Genomic DNA, 21,870 nt, shown 5'->3' with positions numbered 1-21,870 from the left:
CAACACAATGCCATCAGCCACCTTGGTTTCATGCTAATCACCTAAGTACAAAGATCATTTACAAAATCTCTCTGAACGCCTAGCCCAAATTAATAAAATGTTCTTTAAGCTTCCTAAAATATTAATATTAATTCTGTAGCCTTTGGTACCTTACAACAGTACTATTACCAAATCTTTAGTTTTTGTTAATCTTATTCTGTAAGTGAAACAAGCATTTCTCATAGTGTTGATTTGTTCATCTGTAATTCTGAGCAAGATTGAACATCTTTTTTTTTTTTTCTGAAGTTGGAAATGGGGAGGCAGTCAGACTCCCGCATGCGCCAGACCAGGATCCACCCAGCACGCCCACCAGGGGGCGATGCTCTGCCCATCTGGGGCGTCACTCTGCTGCAACCAGACCCATTCTAGCACCTGAGGCAGAGGCCATAGAGCCATCCTCAGCACCTGGGCCAACTTTTTGCTCCAATGGAGCCTTGGCTGCGGGAGGGGAAGCAAGAGACAGAGAGGAAGGAGAGGGGGAGGGGTGGAGAAGCAGATGGGCGCTTCTCCTGTGAGCCCTGGCTGGGAATCGAACCTGGGACTCCTGCACGCCAGGCCGACGCTCTACCACTGAGCCAACCGGCCAGGGCAAGATTGAACATCTTTAATGTTTATTGAATATACTTATTTCTTTGTGAATTGATTGTTCATTTTTTTCTCCACTTTTTTATTGGCTAGTATTTCCTTTTTTTTTTCTTTTTGGTAGGAATATTTTATAAATTGAGGAAATTGGCCTTTTGTCATTTATATTATAAAATTTTTTTGTTTTCATTTGTTTTATTCTCTATAGTATATAAATTTTAAAATTTTGGTTAAATTTGTATTTTTATTTCTAGATTTGATATAATGAATAAAAATGCGTACTCTGAGCTTTTGTTTTTGAACATCTTTTTCTATCACTTTTATGTGTTCCTTTTTGATATGTAAATAATTGATCTATCTGGAAATGGTCTTATGAGACATGATCCAGTTTTATTACTTTTAAATGCTTAATGTATGGGAGGAAAAATTTTTCCTTGATCTTCTTGGAGTCCCTGGCTGGATCTAAAAATTAAATTGACAAAGACAGAAAAAGCACATAAATGTTAATTGATTTTTTTTACATGTTCATTGGAATTATCACAAGAAAATGAAGACCCAAAGAAATGACCAGATCAGGAAGTGTTTATACCTTTAAACAAAGAAACAATAAATTTGTGAAGACTTGACAAGACAAAGGGGTTTGGGTTAGGGGTAGTAAATGGTAAAGAAGTATAGGGAAATAAGCATTAGTTCAATATGGTTTATTTACAGACTTTTCTAATACCTCCCTGGACTGTCTTTAGTTTCTCTTCAGTAAAAAGAGAATTTATTTCCTGCTTATAGGCAGAAAAGGGAAAAATTTCTTTTTTTTTTTTAACAGAGACAGAGAGAGAGAGTCATAGATAGGGACAGACAGACAGGAACAGAGAGAGATGAGAAGCATCAATCATCAGTTTTTCATTGCGACACCTTAGTTGACATTCTATTGCGACATTCTATAGTTGATTGCTTCATCATATGTGCCTTAGCCGCGGGCCTTCAACAGACTGAGTAACCCCTTGCTGGAGCCAGCGACCTTGAGGCCAAGTTGGTGAGCTTTGCTTAAACAAGATGAGCCCACGCTCAAGCTGGCGACCTCGGTGTCTCGAACCTGCGTCCTCTGCATCCCAGTCTGGTGCTCTATCCACTGCGCCACCGCTTGGTCAGGCAGAAAAGGGAAAAATTTCTTGCAATTATGGTTTCTTAAGTGCCTTCAACTCAAAATAATGTTTATGACAAAGAGGAATATTTTGGGTTAACATCCTGATTTTCATCATTAGCCAATTTTTCTAATAGTGTTAAGTGAATAAACAATTTTTTCCCACTGACTTAAAATGACATCTATATTATATACTCAATTCCCATATGTATCTCTCCTATTCTACATTCTCTTCTGTTATATTGCACTGTTTTGATTATTCCTTCCAAGTATCAAACTTTTTTTCATCATCTTTTAGAAGTAGTTACTTACATAAATTCTATAGTTGATACTTACCAATAGTAGTAATCATTGTTTTATTAATTATTTTGTTTTCTAAGTATTTGGTCACATTATCTGCAATTAATACAGTTTGTCTGTCCTAACATTTATGTCTTTCATTTCTTTCTCCTATTTCTGATACTAATGGGATTTTTTTTTTTAATTTTTGTTTTTTTTCTCTCTCCATTAATCATGGTATAGTGTGTGTGTGTGTGTGTGTGTGTGTGTGTGTGTGTGTGTGTGACAGAGACAGAGAGAAAGACAGAGAGAGGGACAGATAGGGACAGGCAGGAAGGGAGAGAAATAAGAAGCATCAATTCTTTGTTGTGGCACCTTAGTTGTTCATTGACAGCTTACTCATATGTGCCTTGACCAGGGGGCTACAGCAGAGCAAGTGACCCCTTGCTCAAGCCAGTGAACTTGGGCTTGAGCCAGCAACCTTAGGCTTTAAGCCAGCAACCTTTGGGCTCAAACCAGTGACCATGGGGTCATGTCTATGATCCCACGCTCAAGGCAATGACCCCGCACTCAAGCTGATGAGCCCTTCCTCAAGCCAGATGAGTGTGCGCTCAAGCCAGTGACCTTGGGTTTGGAACCTTGGTAATCTGCGTCCCAGTCCAATGCTCTATTCACTGCGCCACCACCTATTCAGGCTGGTATAGTCTTTTTGGCTGAAACACATACTTTTTTTTTTCTTATAAATTTTTATTAATGTTAATGGGGTGACATCAATAAATCAGGGTACATATATTCAAAGAAAACATGTCCAGGTTATCTTGTCATTCAATTATGTTGCATACCCATCACCCAAAATCAGATTGTCCTCCATCACCCTCTGTCTAGTTTTCTTTGTGCCCCTCCCCCTCCCCCTTCCCCTCTCTCTCCTTCCCTCCTGTGCCCCCCCCTAACCACCACACTCTTGTCCATGTCTCTTCGTCTCGTTTTTATGTCCCACCAATGTATGGAATCATGTAGTTCTTGGTTTTTTCTGATTTACTTATTTCACTCTGTATAATGTTATCAAGATCCCACCATTTTGTTCTAAATGATCTGATGTCATGATACTTATGGTTGAGTAGTATTCCATAGTGTATATGTGCCACATCTTCTTTAACCAGTCTTCTATTGAAGGACTTTTTAGTTGTTTCCATGTCTTTTTTTTTTTTATTTATTTTAGAGGAGAGAGAGAGAGAGAGAGAGAGAGAGAGAGAGAGAGAGAGAGAAGGGAGGAGCAGGAAGCTTCAACTCCCATATGTGCCTTGACCAAGCAAACCCAGGGTTTTGAACTGGCAACCTCAGAGTTCCAGGTCGATGCTTTATCCACTGTGCCACCACAGGTCAGGCGGTTGTTTCCATGTCTTGGCTACTGTGAACAATGCTGCAATGAACATGGAGCTACATGTGTCTTTACGTATCAATATTTCTGAGTTTTGGGGGTATATACCCAGTAGACGGATTGCTGGGTCATAAGGTAGTTCTATTTTCAGTTTTTTGAGGAACCACCATACTTTCTTTCATAATGGTTGTACTACTTTACATTCCCCCCTCAGTGAATGAGGGTTCCTTTTTCTCCACAGCCTCTCCAGCATTTGCTATTACCTGTCTTGTTGATAATAGCTAATCTAACAGGTGTGAGGTGGTATCTCATTGTAGTTTTGATTTGCATTTCTCTAATAACTAATGAAGATGAGCATCTTTTCATATATCTGTTGGCCATTTGTATTTCTTCCTGGGAGAAGTGTCTGTTCATGTCCTCTTCCCATTTTTTTATTGGATTATTTGTTTGTTTGTTGTTGAGTTTTATGAGTTCTTTGTAAATTTTGGACATTAGGTCCTTATCTGAGCTGTTGTTTGAAAATATCATCTCCCATTTAGTTGGCTGTTTATTTTGTTGTCAGTTTCTCTTGCTGAGCAAAAACTTTTTATTCTGATGTAGTCCCATTCATTTATCTTTGCCTTCACTTCTCTTGCCTTTGGATTCAAATTCATAAAATGCTCTTTAAAACCCAGGTCCATGAGTTTAGTACCTATGTCGTCTTCTATGTACTTTATTGTTTCAGGTCTTTTTTTTAATTTTTTTTTATTTTATTTATTCATTTTAGAGAGGAGAGAGAGAGGGAGAGAGAGAGAGAGAAGAGAGAGACAGGGGGGAGGAGCTGGAAGCATCAACTCCCATATGTGCCTTGACCTGGCAAGCCCAGAGTTTCGAACCAGTGACCTCAGCATTTCCAGGTCGATGCTCCATCCACTGCGCCACCACAGGTCAGGCCTTGTTTCAGGTCTTATATTTAGGTCTTTGATCCATTTTGAATTAATTTTAGTACAAAGGAACAGCTGTAGTCGAGTTTCATTCTTTTGCATGTGGCTTTCCAGTTTTCCCAGCACCATTTATTGAAAAGGTTTTCTTTTCTCCATTGTGTGTTGTTGGCCCCTTTATCAAAAATTATTTGACCATATATATGTGGTTTTATTTCAGGACTTTCTATTCTGTTCCATTGATCTAAGTGTCTATTTTTCTGCCAATACCATGCTGTTTTGATTGTCGTGGCCCTATAATATAGTTTGAAGTCAGGTATTGTAATGCCCACAGCTTCATTCTTTTTCCTTAGGATTCCTTTGGCTATTCGGGGTTTTTTATAGTTCCATATAAATCTCATGATTTTTTGTTCCATTTCTTTAAAGAATGTCATAGGAATTTTGATGGGAATTGCATTAAATTTATAAATTGCTTTGGGTAACATGGCCATTTTGATTATATCTATTCTTCCTATCCACGAACAAGGAATATTTTTCCATCTCATTGTATTTTTTTTTTATTTGCCTTAACAATGCTTTGTAGTTTTCGTTATATAGGTCCTTTACATTCTTTGTTATGTTTATTCCTAGGTATTTAATTTTTTTGTTGCAATCGTGAAGGGGATTATTTTTTAGAGTTCGTTTTCTAATATTTCATTGTTGGCATAGAGAAAGGCTATATAACATATAATTGTATGTTAATTTTGTATCCTGCGACCTTACTGTATTGGTTTATTGTTTCTAGTAATCTTTTTGTGGAGTCTTTGGGGTTTTCGATGTATAGGATCATATCATCTGCAAAAAGTGATACCTTTACTTCTTCTTTTCCGATATGGATGCCTTTTATTTCTTTCTCTTGTCTGATTGCTCTGGCCAGAACTTCTAGCACCACATTAAATAAGAGTGGAGAGAGTGGACAACCCTGTCTTGTTTAAGGTGGAAAGTCCTCAGTTTTATGCCATTTAATATGATGTTGTCTGATGGTTTATCATATATGGCCTTTATCATTTTGTTGAGTGTCTTAAACATAAAGTTGTGTTGTATTTTATCCAATGCCTTTTCTGCATCTATTGATAAGATCATGTGGTTTTTGTTCTTTGTTTTGTTGATATGGTGTATTACGTTAACCGTTTTACGTATGTTGAACCATCCTTGAGATTCTGGGATGAATCCCACTTGATCATGATGTATTATTTTTTTAATATATTGTTGTATTTGATTTGCTAGTATTTTGTTTAGTATTTTAGCATCTGTATTCATTAGAGATATTGGTCTGTAGTTTTCTTTTTTTGTGCCATCCTTGCCAAGTTTTGGTATGAGGGTTACGTTGGCCTCATAAAATGTGTTTGGAAGTATTGCTTCTTCTTCAATTTTTTGGAAGACTTTGAGTAGAATAGGAACCAAGTCCTCTTTGAATGTTTGATAGAATTTATTAGTGTAACCGTCTGGGCCTGGACTTTTATTTTGGGGGAGGTTTTTAATAGTTTTTTCTATTTCTTCCCTGCTAATTGGTCTGTTTAGACTTTCTGCTTCTTCATGACTCTGTCTAGGAAGGTTGTATTGTTCTAGGAATTTATCCATTTCTTCTAGATTGTTGAATTTGGTGGCATATAGTTTTTCGTAATATTCTACAATAATTCTTTGTATATCTATGATGGCTGGTGTGATTTCTCCTCTTTCATTTTGGATTTTGTTTATATGAGTCCTTTCTCTTTTTTCCTTGGTGAGTCTTGCCAAGGGTTTGTCAGTTTTGTTGATCTTTCCAAAGAACCAGTTCCTTGTTTTATTAATTTTCTGTTCTCTATTTCATTTATTTCTGCTCTAATTTTTATTATTTCCTTTCTTCGGCTGGTTTTAGGTTGTCTTTGTTCTTCTTTTTCTAGTTCCTTAAGGTGTGAAGTTAAGTGGTTCACTTGGGCTCTCTCTTGTTTGTTCATATAGGCCTGAAGTGATTTGAACTTCCCTCTTATTATTGCTTTTGCTGCATCCCAGAGATTCTGATATGTCGTATTGTCATTTTCATTTGTCTGTATATATCTTTTGATCTCTGTGTTTATTTCTTTTTTTTTTTTTTTTTGTATTTTTCTGAAGCTGGAAACGGGGATAGACAGTCAGACAGACTCCCGCATGCGCCCGACCGGGATCCACCCAACACACCCACCAGGGGCCGATGCTCTGCCCCTCTGGGGCATCGCTCTGTCGCGACCAGAGCCACTCTAGCACCTGGGGCAGAGGCCAAGGAGCCATCCCCAGCGCCCGGGCCATCTTTGCTCCAGTGGAGCCTCACTGCGGGAGGGGAAGAGAGAGATAGAGAGGAAAGAGAGGGGGAGGGGTGGAGAAGCAGATGGGCGCTTCTCCTGTGTGCCCTGGCCGGGAATCGAACCCGGGACTTCTCCACGCCGCCAGGACGACGCTCTACCACTGAGCCAACCGGCCAGGGCCTGACCCATTCATTTTTTAACAGTATGTTGTTTAGTTTCCACATTTTTGTGGGGGTTTTTCCCTCTTTTTTGCAATTGAATTCTAGTTTCAAGGCTTTATGATCAGAAAATATGTTTGGTACAATTTCATTTTTCTGAATTTGCTGAAATTCTCTTTGTGCCCAACATATGGTCAATTCTTGAGAATGTTCCATGTACACTAGAGAAAAATGTATACTCTGTCGCTTTGGGATGAAGTGTCCTATAGATATCTATCATATCCAGGTGCTCTAGTGTTTCGTTTAAGGCCAATATATCTTTATTGATTCTCTGTTTGGATGACCGATCTAGAACCATCAGTGGTGTATTGAGGTCTCCGTGTATGATTGTATTTTTGTCAGTTTTTGTTTTTAGGTCAATAAGTAGCTGTCTTATATAATTTGGTGTTCCTTGGTTTGGTGCATATATATTAAGGATTGTTATGTCTTCTCGATTCAGTGTCCCCTTAATCATTATGAAATGACCATTTTTATCTCTGAGTACTTTTTCTGTCTTGTAGTCAGCATTATAAGATATAAGTATTGCTACACCTGCTTTTTTGGGGATGTTATTTTCTTGGAGTATTGTTTTCCAGCCTTTCACTTTGAGTTTGTTTTTATCCTTGTTGCTTAGATGTGTTTCTTGTAGGCAGCGTATAGTTGGATTTTCTTTTTTAATCCATTCTGCTACTCTGTGTCTCTTTATTGGTAAGTTTAATCCATTTACATTTGGTGTAATTATTGACACTTGTGGGTTCCCTATTGCCATCTTATAAATTGCTTTCTGTATCTTGTTTGATTCTTCTCTTTTGTTTTTCTATCATTTGTTTTTGTTTGTATTCCATACTTCTTTCCTCTGTTGCTACCTTTTTTAAGTCATGTGCTTCTGTGGTGGTTTTTTCAAGGGTGGTTACCATTAAGTAATGAAAAGGGTACCTACCATATTCATTGTAGTACCCTATCTTATGAGTGTTTCTGCACTTCATCGTCTTTTGGTACTGTTAATCTCCATCCTCTCCCCCCTTTTTTTTTTGCTTTTGTTGTCACAGTTTAAATTTGGTTTTATTGTGTTCTTGATGAAGCTTTTACTTGTGGTTTGGTTTTGTTCTTTGAATCTGGTTGGAAAACCCCCTTTTGTATTTCCTGGAGTGGGGGTTTTCTGATGATAAATTCCCTCATCTTTTCTGTATTTGTGAACGATTTTATTTCTCCTTCGCACTTGAAGGATAGCTTTGATGGGTATAGTATTCTTGGCTGAAAGTTCCTCTCTTTCAGGGCTTTAAATATTGGGGCCACTCTCTTCTAGCTTGTAGAGTTTCTGCTGAGAAATCTGATGATAATCTAATAGTCCATCCTTTAATGTTGTATTCTTCTTTTCCCTGGCTGCCTTGAGAATTTTTTTTTTTCGTTGGTTTATGCCGTTTTCATTATGATGTGCCTTGGAGTAGGTTTGTTGTGGTTAAGAAAACTCGGTGTTCTGTTTGCTTTTTGAATTTGAGGCTTTAGTTTATTCCACAGGCTTGGGAAGTTCTCGTCTATTATTTGTTTGAATATATTCTTCATTCCATTTTCTCTCTCTTTTCCCTCTGATATACCTATTATTCTTATGTTATTCTTTTTGATGGAGTCAGACAATTCCTGTAGGGCTTTCTCATTTTTTTAAATTATTGAGTCTCTCTTCTTCTCTCTGTTGTGCCTGAAGTTGCTTGTCTTCTATGTCACTAATCCTACCTTCTATCTGGCCTGTTTTATTAGCTAAGCTTGTTACCTCGTTTTCAGTTCATGAATTGAGTTTTTCATCTCTATTTGATTTGTTTTTATAGTTTCAATTTCCTTGGTAATATATTGTGTTCGTTGAGTTGTTTTCTGAGCTCCATAAATTGCCTTTCTGTATTTTCTTGTATATATCTGAGTATTTTTAGGATTTCTATTTTAAAATCTTTGTCATTTAGCTCCAAGGTTTCCAATATATTAAATTTTTTCTCCATAGATTTTTCCACATCTATTTGTGTTACTTCTCTATCTTTTGTATCCGTGATATACGACTTCCTTTTTCTTAATGGCATCTGACGGTGGTCTTGTTGATAGCACTAATGAGAATTAATAAAGAATAAAAGTAAGAAAAAAAGTAAAAAAAATGGAAAAAAATTTGGGGGAAAAATACAAGAAAAAAAACAATTTATTATTTCCCTCCCCTTTTCTTTCTTCTCTTCCCCTCCTCTGCCCTCCTCTTTAGGAAAATATTGTGATGAACTGTGAATTATATTATGCTAAATGAAACAAAAACTGCCTATAAAGGAGGACCTGAGTTGGGGGGGGGGAGTGTTCAAGGGCCAAAGAAGGAAGTAGGGACCCACAAAATGCAAAAAAGGAAAAAATTTGAGTCAAGTATAAAATGATTTGCTTGTAGGTGATGGTTGACTAAGAGATATAATGAGAGGGGTAAGAGGGAAACAGGACAAAGGAAAAAAGAAAATAAATAAAAGAAAAACTATTGTATTAAGTGGAGCAAAGACTGAATAGAATGGAGATCCTGGGTTGGGAGGAATGCTAATGAGTTAAAAAGCAAAGTAAAAAGCACCCAAAATGCCACAAAAAAATACTTGAGTCCCAAATTCAATAATTTGTTCGTGATTGAGGATTGAATGAGAGGAAAAGTAAAAGGAGAAAAGAGGAAACTAATAGAAAGGGAGAAATAAGAAAAGAGGGAAAAGGAAAGGAAGAAAAAAGAAAAAAAAACAAAAAGAGAGAGAGAGAGTTAAGGGTTTTGGAGTGTAACCCTCATGGAGAGTAAGCAAGAAGAAAAGAAATAAAATGTAACACTTATGGGTAGTGTAGTTCAAGAAAAGGAAAGAGTAAGAGAGGCAGAGAATAAAGGGACCAAGGTGGAGGAAATAGAAATAATAATAACGGCAAGAAGATGAAAGAAACAAAAAAATAGTGGAACAAATTATAAAGTCTGTGGATTTTTCTTGATTTTTAGAAGTTAACTTCTTCCTTTTTCTTTCCTCTCCCTCTTCCTGGTCAGTGGCTCTGTACCCCAGGCTCTGCCCCTGTGGCATGCTTAGGTAGAGATTTGCAGTTGATGAGACTCTACAGTAATTTCATATATTAGGCTTCAGTCTCGTTGGTAGTCAAGGCTTGTTAGCGTTTGCAGGCTCCAACAATGAGAGAGTCCGTTTTCCCAGAGCCTCTCTCCTAGTCTCTCCTTCCTGAATTAGCAGCCTGATGATCCAGATATGAGGCTGCCACTGCCTCTGCCTGGGGAGTAAGAGGCTCAAAGAGCTGGAAAATCCCCACTCTATCCCCACTCAACGCAGGGCTCTGGGTAAGGCTCTGGCAGTCAGAGCTGCCAGCATAATCAGGCAGGGCTGGGAGCCAATTGCTCTCAAGGTGACTTTCTATGAGCCTCCAGGCCTGTTCAGCAGGCCTAGCACTCTGTGGGACCACTCTCCCCAGACTTCCACACTTTGTACCCTGTTTTGGCTGGGAAGAAGATGCCCTAGTTGCTGCCTGCAGTACAGGAGTTCTTAACACTGCCAAGTCCCTCTTTTTAGTGTATATCCTTGAGTATGAAAGCTCTGCCAATCAGAAGTTGCCCCCACCCCTTTAGCAAGAGGCACTAAAAAAATATCAGGCCTCTTGTCTTAGATCGCTGAACTGAGAGAGATCTTGTCAATTAGAGCCGCGTAGGTCAGTTGGGAGGTGAGTAGCCTGTGGGTTAAGCTAATTTCAGTGATTGGATCCCCAGAATTGCTCCAGAAAGGACTGCAAGCTGCCTCTGCCCCTCCCCTGACACTTGATTGTTAGTTTGAATGGCTGAGTGAGGTACCCCACCCACCCAGAGAAGCTCGGGCATAGGGAAGCTCACTTTGGCGCACTCCCCGCGTGCCGCTGGCAGCTGTGGCTCGTGCAGCGTGCGGGCGGTAGCTCACAGTGCACGCAAGGGGGGCCAGGATGCTCGTGGCACGCGGGCAGCCGGGTTGCTTGCTGGCAGCCGGGTTGGGGTTGTTCGCCGCACAGCACATGGTTGCTCGTGGCCCGCCCGCGGTAGCTCGCTTGGGCTGATTCACCACAGGCACACTCTTTCCTTGGCTTGAATGAACGTCCATGCCGCACCTTGCCTCCTCCACATCCTTAGCCCCTCCCCCCAACTCTCAGTTCCAAGTGAAAGCAGCCTTTGTTCAGATTAGTGAGAAAGGCAGAGTGTTTCTTTTTTTCTTTTTTTTTTATAAATAAATTTTTATTTTAATGGGGTGACATCAATAAATCAGGGTACATATATTTACAGAAAACATGTCCAGGTTATCTTGTCATTCAATTCTGTTGCATACCTATCACCCAAAGTCAGATTGTCCTCCATCACCTTCCATCTAGTTTTCTTTGTGCCCCTCCCCCAACCCCTCCCCCTCTCCCTCCTTTCCTCCCCTCCGCCCTCTGTAACCACCGCACTCCTGTCCATGTCTCTTAGTCTCGTTTTTATGTCCCACCAATGTATGGAATTCTGCAGTTCTTCTTTTTTTCTGATTTACTTATTTCACTCCATATAATGTTATCAAGATCCCACCATTTTGTTGTAAGTGATCTGATGTCATCATTTCTTATGGCTGAATAGTATACCATGGTGTATATGTGCCACATCTTCTTTATCCAGTCTTCTATATTTTTTTTACACTAATTAAAGCCTTTAAGCAAACTCTTGGCCAATACAACAAGAATCCATAAAAGAGTAGTGTCCTTAACATGTTCAAGTCCAAGTTGGTGCCAACACCATGCCAAATCCCTGAAAAATGCAACCCAACCCCAGTTCAGTCTGTTATGAGCTGTCCCAAGAAGCAGGAGTCCAGGAAAATTCCACATCCAGGAGAAGTCCGCAAGGCACTGGAATTGTCACAATTCTATACTTGGCAGCTCACATCCAAGTCCCAATGACCGCTGCTTCTAGCTGGTAATGATTCAGGTAGACTGGAAAAAGCCATTTGCAGCATGCGTGGATATGAAGCTTCTGTTCTCCTCTGCCTGGAGAGATGAGACCAGGTTGCTTTTCCCTGGAGCTCTGCGACTGTGGCTTGGTGAAGAGAACCTTGGGATACACTAAGCTGGGTGACAAAGGTAGATTCATAATAGAAGTTGGCAAAAGGAGGAAAGAGAGCTCTAAATTAGGAGTAGGTCCCAGCCTGAAATATTAGTGGGGCCTTGAGGTAGGAGGAATAAAGGAAACACTGTATATTAAACAAAGCATCAGAAAATAGGACTATCAACACCCACAACAGAGATCTTCGAGGGAAGAATAAAAAAACCTGACTATTCAGGCAAGACATAGTTAAGTGGCCCTTGTGCAAATGAGATCAGTTTACCTGCTTCTTGGAAGAAATACCCTAGGCTCATCCAAAGTGTCGTAGATGGGGCCGACGGCCCTGGGCACCTTCAGCCTTCAGTGGCAAACCCCAGCATTCTGGGCAAGGTTAGGTCATAGGTGGCTGGAGCAGGGCTGGAAGAGACTGAACCCTCCCTTAGAGGAGCAAGGGAGAAGCCTACCTTCCAGTGTCCCTGTTTTCTCACAGCAGAGGCATGTAATTCTGGCAGGCTTTAGCTCAATGACCTTCCTTTCCACTATTGAAGCAGGACCCAGATGGCATCCTATGAGACCCCTTTAGGGCATTGGAGCCTTTAAGGGCGTATCCTAAAAGCTGGTAGTTCCCCTGATCTATATTGGGCTTTTTCTGCCACTTAGTATCTTAAAAGCCATGCTCAGAAGATCTCGCAGAGGGGTTTGAGGGTTCCCATCTGCCTATATAAATCTTTTCCGTATATCTGGAGCTATTTGGAAAAAGACAAAACAGTGTTATTAGTTGGATCAAATAAAGAAGGTAGGAGTTTGCAGGATAAAAAGATTTGTTCATCAGCATTCAAAAGAAATTAAAAAAATTTTTAAGTAAAAAGCATGATATGGTAGACCCATAGGAGTTCCAGGATGTGACTCCCCCCTTTTAAATTTTTTTAAATTGACCTTAAAATATTTGCTGGGTACCCTTTAATAATACCTTGACTTTAAAGATTGTAAGAATGACAAAATACAGTAAATGCTTTTACTCCATAAGCAGGAGCATTGTCAGTTTAACCAGTTTAGGAAATCCAATAATAGAACAGTGCATACAGACAATGAGCTATAACATGCTTAGAAGACAGAGGTTACTATAAATCCAAAATATGTATCCACTGTAACGTGGACATAGGACTGTTTGCCAAATGAAGGTATATGAGTAACATCCATTTGCCAAAGTTGTCCTTGTAGGGGTCCTTGAGGGTTAACTCCAAATGAGGGGCCTGATTGTAGTATAGGACCCCTTGGACAGGATTTCTAATCTGCCGTGCTGCTTCCCGAGAAACTTGAAACTGTTTACACAGGGCTGCAGCATTCTGGTGATGAATAGTATGAGACTGAATTGCTCGATCTGTCATGGTTGCTCCAAATAATTTTCTTTTGGGTAGCTTGATCAACAAGGGCATTTCTAGGCCCTGGCCAGTTGGCTCAGTGGTAGAGCGTGAGCCTGGCGTGCAAGAGTCCTGGGTTTGATTCCCGGCCAGGGCACACAGAAGAAGCGCCTATCTGCCTCTCCACCCCTCCCCCTCTCCTTCCTCTCTGTCTCTCTCTTCCCCTCCCGCAACCAAGGCTCCATTGGAGCAAAGTTGGCCTGGGCACTGAGGATGGCTCTGCGACCTCTACCTCAGGTGCTAGAATGGCTCTGGTTGCAACAGAGCAACATCCCAGATAGGCAGAGCATCCCCCCCTGGTGGGCGTGCCAGGTGGATCCCGGTCAGGCGCATGCGGGGAGTCTGTCTGACTGCCTCCTCGTTTCCAACTTCAGAAAAATTAAAAAAAAATTTAAAAATTTTAAAAAAAGGGCATTTCCTTGTGCTAAAGCTTCAGGGAGCATGGAGTGATCTCGAGTGTGCCCTATAAAACATGGAGCTCTATGTTGACATACAAGTCTTTGAAGAAGGAGGAACTGCTGAAATAGTTCATCAGCATTTGTCCCTAAGACAGCAGTCTTTATAGTGGAAATACCATAAGTAAATATTTGCTGTCTGTATATAGATTAAAGGGGGTGTATGGCAAATGCTGAAAAGCCATGATTATGGCATTTAATTCTAGACTTTGAGCTGATTTTTAGTTGACAGTTTCAGTATAAAGTTGTCCATTGATTTGCAAGAGCAATTTGCCATTTAGTGGAAGTTTCCCAGAGCCATTGTTGTTGATCCTTTGAAAAAAGGAACAACAATAATTTTGAGGCTCAAAACCTATAAGCTGTAAGGGTCGCCTATGCCCCTTGATAATCCAGAAGGCAACAAGATCAAAATATGGAAGTGTATTCCATGGGCTATTAGATGGTTCAATGTGCCCAAGCTGTAGCTGCTCTTGTACCAATTGAGCAGCTGCCCTAAGTTTCTCCTGAGAAAGGGGCCATTGGTCTACCCATACAGTATTATCTGATTTCCAAGTAATTGGGTCTGCACAATGCATTATTGAGATAGCAGGAGCTACCAAGGCCCCTATGCTAAATTTTGATATCCTAATCCACATCTACTGGTATTGGGTGCCATTTCTATGCGGGTGAGTATTCCTCGCTGTTCTTTCCCTAGTCCTTTGGTGGGCAAAAATCCCCTATCAAGCATCTGAGTACTGACCAAACCATTAGGACTGACAAGCAATGCTCCCATATTTTTCAAAACATCTCTACCCCACAAATTAACTGGCCATCCAGGGAATACATAAGGCTTAAAAAATCCAGAGTGACCTTCTTAATCTTCCCAATGTAAAATACTAGAACTTTGTTGAGGGGATTTACTCTGCCCTATACCTTGTAATTCTGTGGCTGCTGCATGAGTGGGCCAGGATGGAGGCCATTGTAGCTTAGCAATAACTGATACATCAGCTCCAGTATCTAAAAGTCCTTTAAATTTATGCTCATGTATCGTTAGTTCCATTTCAGGGCATTCCTGACCTATTTTTTTTAAATCCAATTGGCAAAATCAGAGGAGCCAAATCACCAATTTGTTTGGGTCCCCTTTTGCAGGATGTGGCCTGAGAAGCAGAATTAGCATTCCTTATACTATTCTTCTAACTGCCTTAATTAGTCGTGAGACAAATTCTTTTTTTTTTTTTTTTTTGATTAATTTTGATGGGGTGATATTGATAAAATTGTCTTCTGTCTCCTTCGAACTGGTTTTCTTTGTGCCCCTCCCCTCCCCATTCTCCTCCATCTTCCCCCCCCCACCCTGTAACCCCAACACTGTTGTCCCTATCTCTGAGTCTCATTTTTATGTCCCACCTATATATGGAATCATATAGTTATTAGTTTTTTCTGATTTACTTATTTCGCTCAGTATAATGTTATCAAGGTCCATCCACGTTGTTGTAAAAGATCTGATTTCATCATTTCTTATGGCTGAGTAGTATTCCATAGTATATATATACTAAAGCTTTTTAATCCACTTTTCCCTCTGATGGACACTTGGGCTGTTTCCAGATTTTTGCTATTGTGAACAATGCTGCCATAAATATGGGGGTGCATTTCTTCTTTTCAAACAGTGCTATGGTGTTTTGGGGGTATATTCCTAACAGTGGTATAGCTGGGTCAAAAGGCAGTTCGATTTTTAATTTCTTGAGGAATCTCCATACTGTTTTCCACAGTGGCTGCACCAGTCTGCATTCCCACCAGCAGTGCAGGAGGGTTCCCTTTTCTCCACATCCTCGCCAGCACTTATTCTGTGTTGTTTTATTGATGAGTGCCATTCTGACTGGTGTGAGGTGATATCTCATTGTGGTTTTAATTTGCATTTCTCTAATAATTTGTGATGTTGAGCATTTTTTCATATGCCTATTGGCCATCTGTGTGTCCTCTTTGGAGAAGTGTCTATTCATTTCTGTTGCCCATTTTTGGATTGGATTATTTGTCTTCCTGGTATTAAGTTTTACAAGTTCTTTATAAATTTTGGTTATTAAGCCCTTATCAGATGCATTGTCAAATATATTCTCCCATTGTGTAGTTTGTCTTTTTATTCTGTTCTTATTGTCTTTAGCTGTGCAGAAGCTTTTTAGTTTGATAAAGTCCCATAAAATCCTGTCTTTTGTTTCACTTGCCTGTGGAGACAAATCAGCAAATATATTGCTGCGAGAGATGTCAGAGAGCTTCTGCCTATGTTTTCTTCTAAGATGCTTATGGTTTTACGGCTTACATTTAAGTCTTTTATCCATTTTGAGTTTATTTTTGTGAATGGTGTAAGTTGGTGGTCTAGTTTCATTTTTTTACAGGTAGCTGTCCAGTTTTCCCAACACCATTTGTTCAAGAGGTTGTCCGTACTCTAGTGTATGCTATTACCTCCTTTGTCAAATATCAGTTGTTCATAGAGCTGTGGGTTTATTTCTGGGTTCTTTGTTCTGCTCCATTGATCTATATGCCTGTTCTTATGCCAGTACCATGCTGTTTTGAGTACAGTGGCTTTATAATATATCTTGATATCCGGAAGTGTGATACCTCCCGCTTTATTCTTCCTTTTCAAGATTACTGAGGCTATTTGTGTTCTCTTTTGGTTCCATATAAATTTTTAGAATATGTGTTCTATATCTTTAAAGTAAGTCATTGGTATTTTAGTCGGTATTGCATTGAATTTATATCGCAGAGTGTTTCTTTGTCCGACTTATTTCCTTCAGGGTTGATTATATATTTAGTCAATTTTTCGCTTGATCCTACCTTCGCCTTCAGTGTGTGAAACTTCCATATGCTCCAAGGATAGATTTTTCTGTCTCTGGTTGATGAACTTGTTGAAATTTCGGAGAGATTTGTCAGTCACACTCCTCACGGCGCCATTTCTCTGACGTCCTCCCATACTTTTTCTTATGTGGGGAAATTATCCTTTTAGTAGTAATGATGAAGGACTTTTATCAAGAATGAAAATTGGATATATTTAGTTGCCTTTTTGACATCTAACATTATCATAGGACACTTTTCTTTTTGATCTATTAACATTGTGAGTTAAAATAACATATTTTTATGTTGAACAATTTTTTTATTCTTGGACTTGAACTTTTCACATCATGTTATTTTTTTAGTGGTCTATGAATTCTGTATTTTACTAATCTATTTAAAATGTTTACACCACTGCTCACATGTGAGATTGTTCTTTGATTATATTTTGTGCTGCCAGGTGACGAGGTGGCCGAGTGGTTAAGGCGGTGGACTGCTATTTTGTGCTGCCTTTCATGTTTTAATATCATGAAGTACCATGTTATGTTGATTTCTTTTTATATTATTTCGTGTGTGTGTGTGTGTGTGTGTGTGTGTGTGTGTGTATTTTCCAAAGTGAGAAGCCAGGAGCGGGCAGACAGACAGACTCCCCCATGCGCCTGACCGGGATCCACCCAGCATGCCCACTAGGAAGCGATGCTCTGCCCATCTGGGGCGTTGCTCTGCTGCAGCTGGAGCCATTTTAGTGCCTGAGGTGGAGGCCATGGAGCCATCCTCAGTGCCCGGGCCAACTTTGCTCCAATGGAGCCTTGGCTGCAGGAGGAGAAGAGAGAGACAGAAAGGAAGGAGAGGGGGAGGGGTGGAGAACCAGATGAGTGCTTCTCCTGTGTGCCCTGGCCGGGAATTGAACCCGGGACTTCCACACGCCAGGCCAGCGCTCTTCTGCTGAGCATATGGGCCAGGGCCTACATGTTATGTTGAATTTTTAAAATAAATTAGAAGTTTTCCTTTTTCAGCACTATCTGGGATAATTTAGTGTCATTCTCTCTTGGCCACTCCTTTTGAAAGAGGGCAGCCCTTTTGTCTTTCTTCCCAGCATAACTGATACTAGGTTTTAGACCTGTAACTTTCTTTATTCAGCTTTTTTTTTTTTTTTTTTTTTTTTTGCATTTTTCTGAAGCTGGAAATGGGGAGACAGTCAGACAGACTCCCACATGCGCCCTACCGGGATCCACCCGGCACGCCCACCAGGGGCGATGCTCTTCCCACCAGGGGGCGATGCTCTGCCCACCAGGGCCGATGCTCTGCCCATCCGGTGTGTTGCTCCATTGCGACCAGAGCCATTCTAGCACCTGAGGCAGAGGCCATGGAGCCATCCCCAGCGCCCAGGCCATCCTTGTTCCAATGGAAGGAGCTCTTCTGGGAGGGGAAGAGAGAGACAGAGAGGAAGGAGAGGGGGAGGGGTGGAGAAGCAGATGGGCGCTTCTCCTGTGTGTCCTAGCCGGGAATCGAACCTAGGACTTCTGCACACCAGGCTGACGCTCTACCACTGAGCCAACCAGCCAGGGCCTATTCAGCTTTTTATTTGAAAGTTATTTCATCCTTATAGATGGTTGCAAAAATATAACTAGTACAAAAACACCCTTATACTTAGATTTATCTGTTGATAACATTTTAATCTCATTTGTAAAGATTCGATTTTTAGTAAAACTTTCCTAGGGACTTGGGAAGAATAAAACTATAATATTAAAAGCATAACATTTGCCCAGGCCAGTTGGCTCAGTGGTAGAGCGTCAGCCTGGCATGCAGAAGTCCCGGGTTCGATTCCTGGCCAGGGCACACAGGAGAAGCGCCCATCTGCTTCTCCACCCCTCCCCCTCTCTTTCCTCTCTGTCTCTCTCTTCCCCTCCAGCAGCGAGGCTCCATTGGAGCAAAGATGGCCCGGGCGCTGGGGATGGCTCCTTGACCTCTGCCCCAGGCGCTGGAGTGGCTCTGGTCGTGGCAGAGTGACACCCCGGACGGGCAGAGCATCGCCCCCTGGTGGGCGTGCCGGGTGGATCCCGGTCGGGCGCATGCGGGAGTCTGTCTGACTGTCTCTCCCCTTTTCCAGCTTCAGAAAAATACAAAAAAAAAAAAAAAAAGAAAGCATAACATTTAACTGCTAATACTAGAAATGGCTAATCTTTAAGTACGTTTGCTCAGACCTGGCTTTCTGTCCATTGCAGAGCCTTTTACTGCGTTCCTCTTTGCTGTCCCCCACGTGGGCATCAGCTGTGCTTGGAGCATAGTCCAGCTTTAGTTTCACTGACATCCTCAGCTTAATGTCTTGTCCTTAGAGAGAGTTTTCCATCCCATGCTGCCATCTAAGTCCAGCCTCCTTTCTAACCTCACTGGATCCAGTGTTTTCCCTTCTTAAGAAAGCTTAATCCCACCCATGAAGGAGAACACGACCATCAGGGAAGTGACAGCACATACCCAAAGTGTAGCCTCTTTGGTCTTTTTAAAAATTATTTATTGAATGTATTAGGGTGACATTGGTTCATAAAGTAGTCATCTTCTGTGTACAGTTGGTATATAAAAGCAATGACAACATAAAAAATTGAAACTGAAATTATTTATGTTGATTAGGATCATTGTTACTTAATTACTCTTAATAATTGTATAGAATAAGACATTAAGAAAACCTGATACTATTCTCCTAAGTGATTTTAAAAACATTGATGAAATGTACCCGTGAAGTTAATGTATTCTATTTAATTATTCTGATGTAGTTACCTAGATAGTTGTACTGTTGTAGAGTCAGAGTTTTGGTTCTTTTTATTATTATTATTATTATTGATTTTAGAGAGAGAGGTGAAAGGGAGAGAGAGACAGAAACATCAGTCTGTTTCTGTATATGCCCTAACAGAATCGAACTGCAACCTCTGTGTATCAGGATGATGCTTTAATCAACTTAGCTATCCCACCAGGGTAAGCTTTTGGTTCTTAATGGGTGATTTAGCCTTAATTGTGATGAAACATTGATGGTTCCACTTTAACAAATTCTATTGCAGTTAGAGTCAAGAGCTTTGAACCACCTATTGAGTGTATTATTTCTTTATACCTAAATTACTTGACATATATTATTGCTTTTTTTCTTGCAATCTAAATATATTATTTTATAATTGAATGTTATACTATTTAAAATTCTTTGCAAAATACTGAAATCTAACTACAAGTTTTAAAAGTTTATTTCTAGGGGCCGTGCTGGATAACTCGGTGGTTGGAGCATTGTTTCAGTGTGCAAAGGTCGCAGGTTCCACCCCCAGTCAGGGTACATACAGAAATAGATAGATTTTTTTCTGTCTCTCTCTCCCTCCCCCTCTCTCTGAAAGTCAGTCAATAAATATTTTAAGTTTGTTTTTAGAGAAAAAATAGTGCCAGACAATTATTTTTCTATTTACAAATTTTATATAAATCTTAGCTGTCCTATGCTATATATCATTTCTTTCCTTAATGGGAACATGAAATTACACTAATATACTTTTATTTTCTAATTTGGAATCATGTTTTGTTTGAGTTTGTCTCATCATACTTTAAAGTGGGGGTCATTTTGTCTCTAAATCCAATCACAAGTGGTTTGAAAATAAGATAATTTTTATAATGAATTTTAAGGGTCTTCATAATATTGACCATTTAATTGTGGAATCCAATTGACTTTACATTGGAAAATTATTATTATTATTATTTATTTTATTTTTTCACGAGAGGAGGGGAGGCAAAGACAGACTCCTGCATGCGGCCCAACCAGGATTCACCCAGCATGCCCACCAGGGGGCGATGCTCTGCCCATCTGGGGCCCTTGCTCTGTTGCAACCTGAGCCATATTTTAGTGCCTGTGGAGGAGGCCATGGAGCCATCCTCAGCGCCCAGGGCCAACTCACTCCAATTGATCCTTGGCTGCAGGAGTGGAGGAAAAGAGAGTGAGAAAGAAAATGAGAGGAGAGAGGGGGAGGGGTGGAGAAGCAGATGGGCGCTCCTTCTGTGTGCCCTGACCTGGAATTGAACCTGTGACGCCCACATGTCAGGCTGATGCTGTACTACTAAGCCAGTCGGCCAGGGTGGAAAATTATTTTAATCATACTCTTAAATAAAATATTTGACATTTTCTTTCAAAATATTTTAGCTTTTATATTTATTTATCTATTTATTTTTAATTTAGATGGGTCTAGGAAAGACCATCCAGGCAATTGCCATCGCTTACTTTTATAAGGAGGAATGGCCTCTTTTAATAGTGGTCCCTTCGTCTCTGAGGTACCCTTGGACAGAAGAAATAGAGAAATGGATCCCAGAGCTGGGTCCAGAAGAAATCAATGTTATTCAGAACAAAACTGATGTTAGGTAAGAACAACTGTTTAATATTTATGGGGAAAAAGCACCAAACATTGTTATATAGCAAATCAGTCTCTATACAGCATTAAGTCTATTGACCCAGGGCTGAAAGTGCAGCTGCCTTACTGTGTTGGTACTGGCCCTTTAAGAGCTCCTCCTCTGTTCTGGAGGGCGGAGAACTGCAGAAAACTGGCTCTGTCCTTTATTTTCACTGGTGATATAGAACACGAAAAGTGACTTGTTTTATTTTTAATGCACTTAACTGTCCATTTAATTCTACAAACTCATTGGGATCCTAGCACTGTACATAAAAAAATTAATAAGACACTTGCCCTGCCCTCACCAAGCTTGTAGAAAGGGGGACAAATATGTAAACAGATCATTTCATCATAGTATAATAAAGAATATTATAGATGGGTGAATGACAGAGACAGTTCTAAATATCAGGCAACAGCCTGACCAGGCGGTGGCGCAGTGGATAAAGTGTTGGACTGGGATGCAGAGGACTCAGGTTCCAGACCCCGAGGTCGCCAGCTTGAGTGCGGGCTCATCTGGTTTGAGCAAAAGCCCACCAGCTTGGACCCAATGTCGCTGGCTCGAGCAAGGGGTTACTTCATCTGCTGAAGGCCCAGGGCCAAGGCACATATGAGAAAGCAATCAATGGACAACTAAGGTGTCACAATGCACAACGAAAAACTAATGATTGATGCTTCTCATCTCTTCGTTCCTGTCTGTCTGTCCCTGTCTATCCCTCTCTCTGACTCTCTCTCTCTGTCTCTGTAAATAAATAAATAAATAAATATCAGGCAACACTCTAGACCAGGGGTCAGGAAACTTTTTGGCTGAGAGAGCCATGTATGCCACATATTTTAAAATATTTTTCCATGAGAGCCATACATCCACCCATGTACGTTACG

General features: G+C 40.4%; 1 protein-coding gene across 1 annotated transcript in view; it reads left to right on the top strand.

Moving 5' to 3' along the window:
- The window catches only part of ZRANB3 (zinc finger RANBP2-type containing 3), a 227,014-nt gene that overhangs the window by 104,194 nt on the left and 100,950 nt on the right, over positions 1-21,870 (top strand). The window contains exon 4 of the mRNA XM_066346300.1: positions 20,784-20,962. Within this exon, the coding sequence (XP_066202397.1) occupies positions 20,784-20,962 (179 nt within the window). The remainder of the gene's footprint in view (positions 1-20,783; positions 20,963-21,870) is intronic.

This window comes from Saccopteryx leptura, chromosome 7 (assembly GCF_036850995.1).
Source record: "Saccopteryx leptura isolate mSacLep1 chromosome 7, mSacLep1_pri_phased_curated, whole genome shotgun sequence".
Lineage (NCBI taxonomy): Eukaryota > Metazoa > Chordata > Mammalia > Chiroptera > Emballonuridae > Saccopteryx > Saccopteryx leptura.
This window is presented reverse-complemented; position numbering and strand designations above follow the sequence as displayed.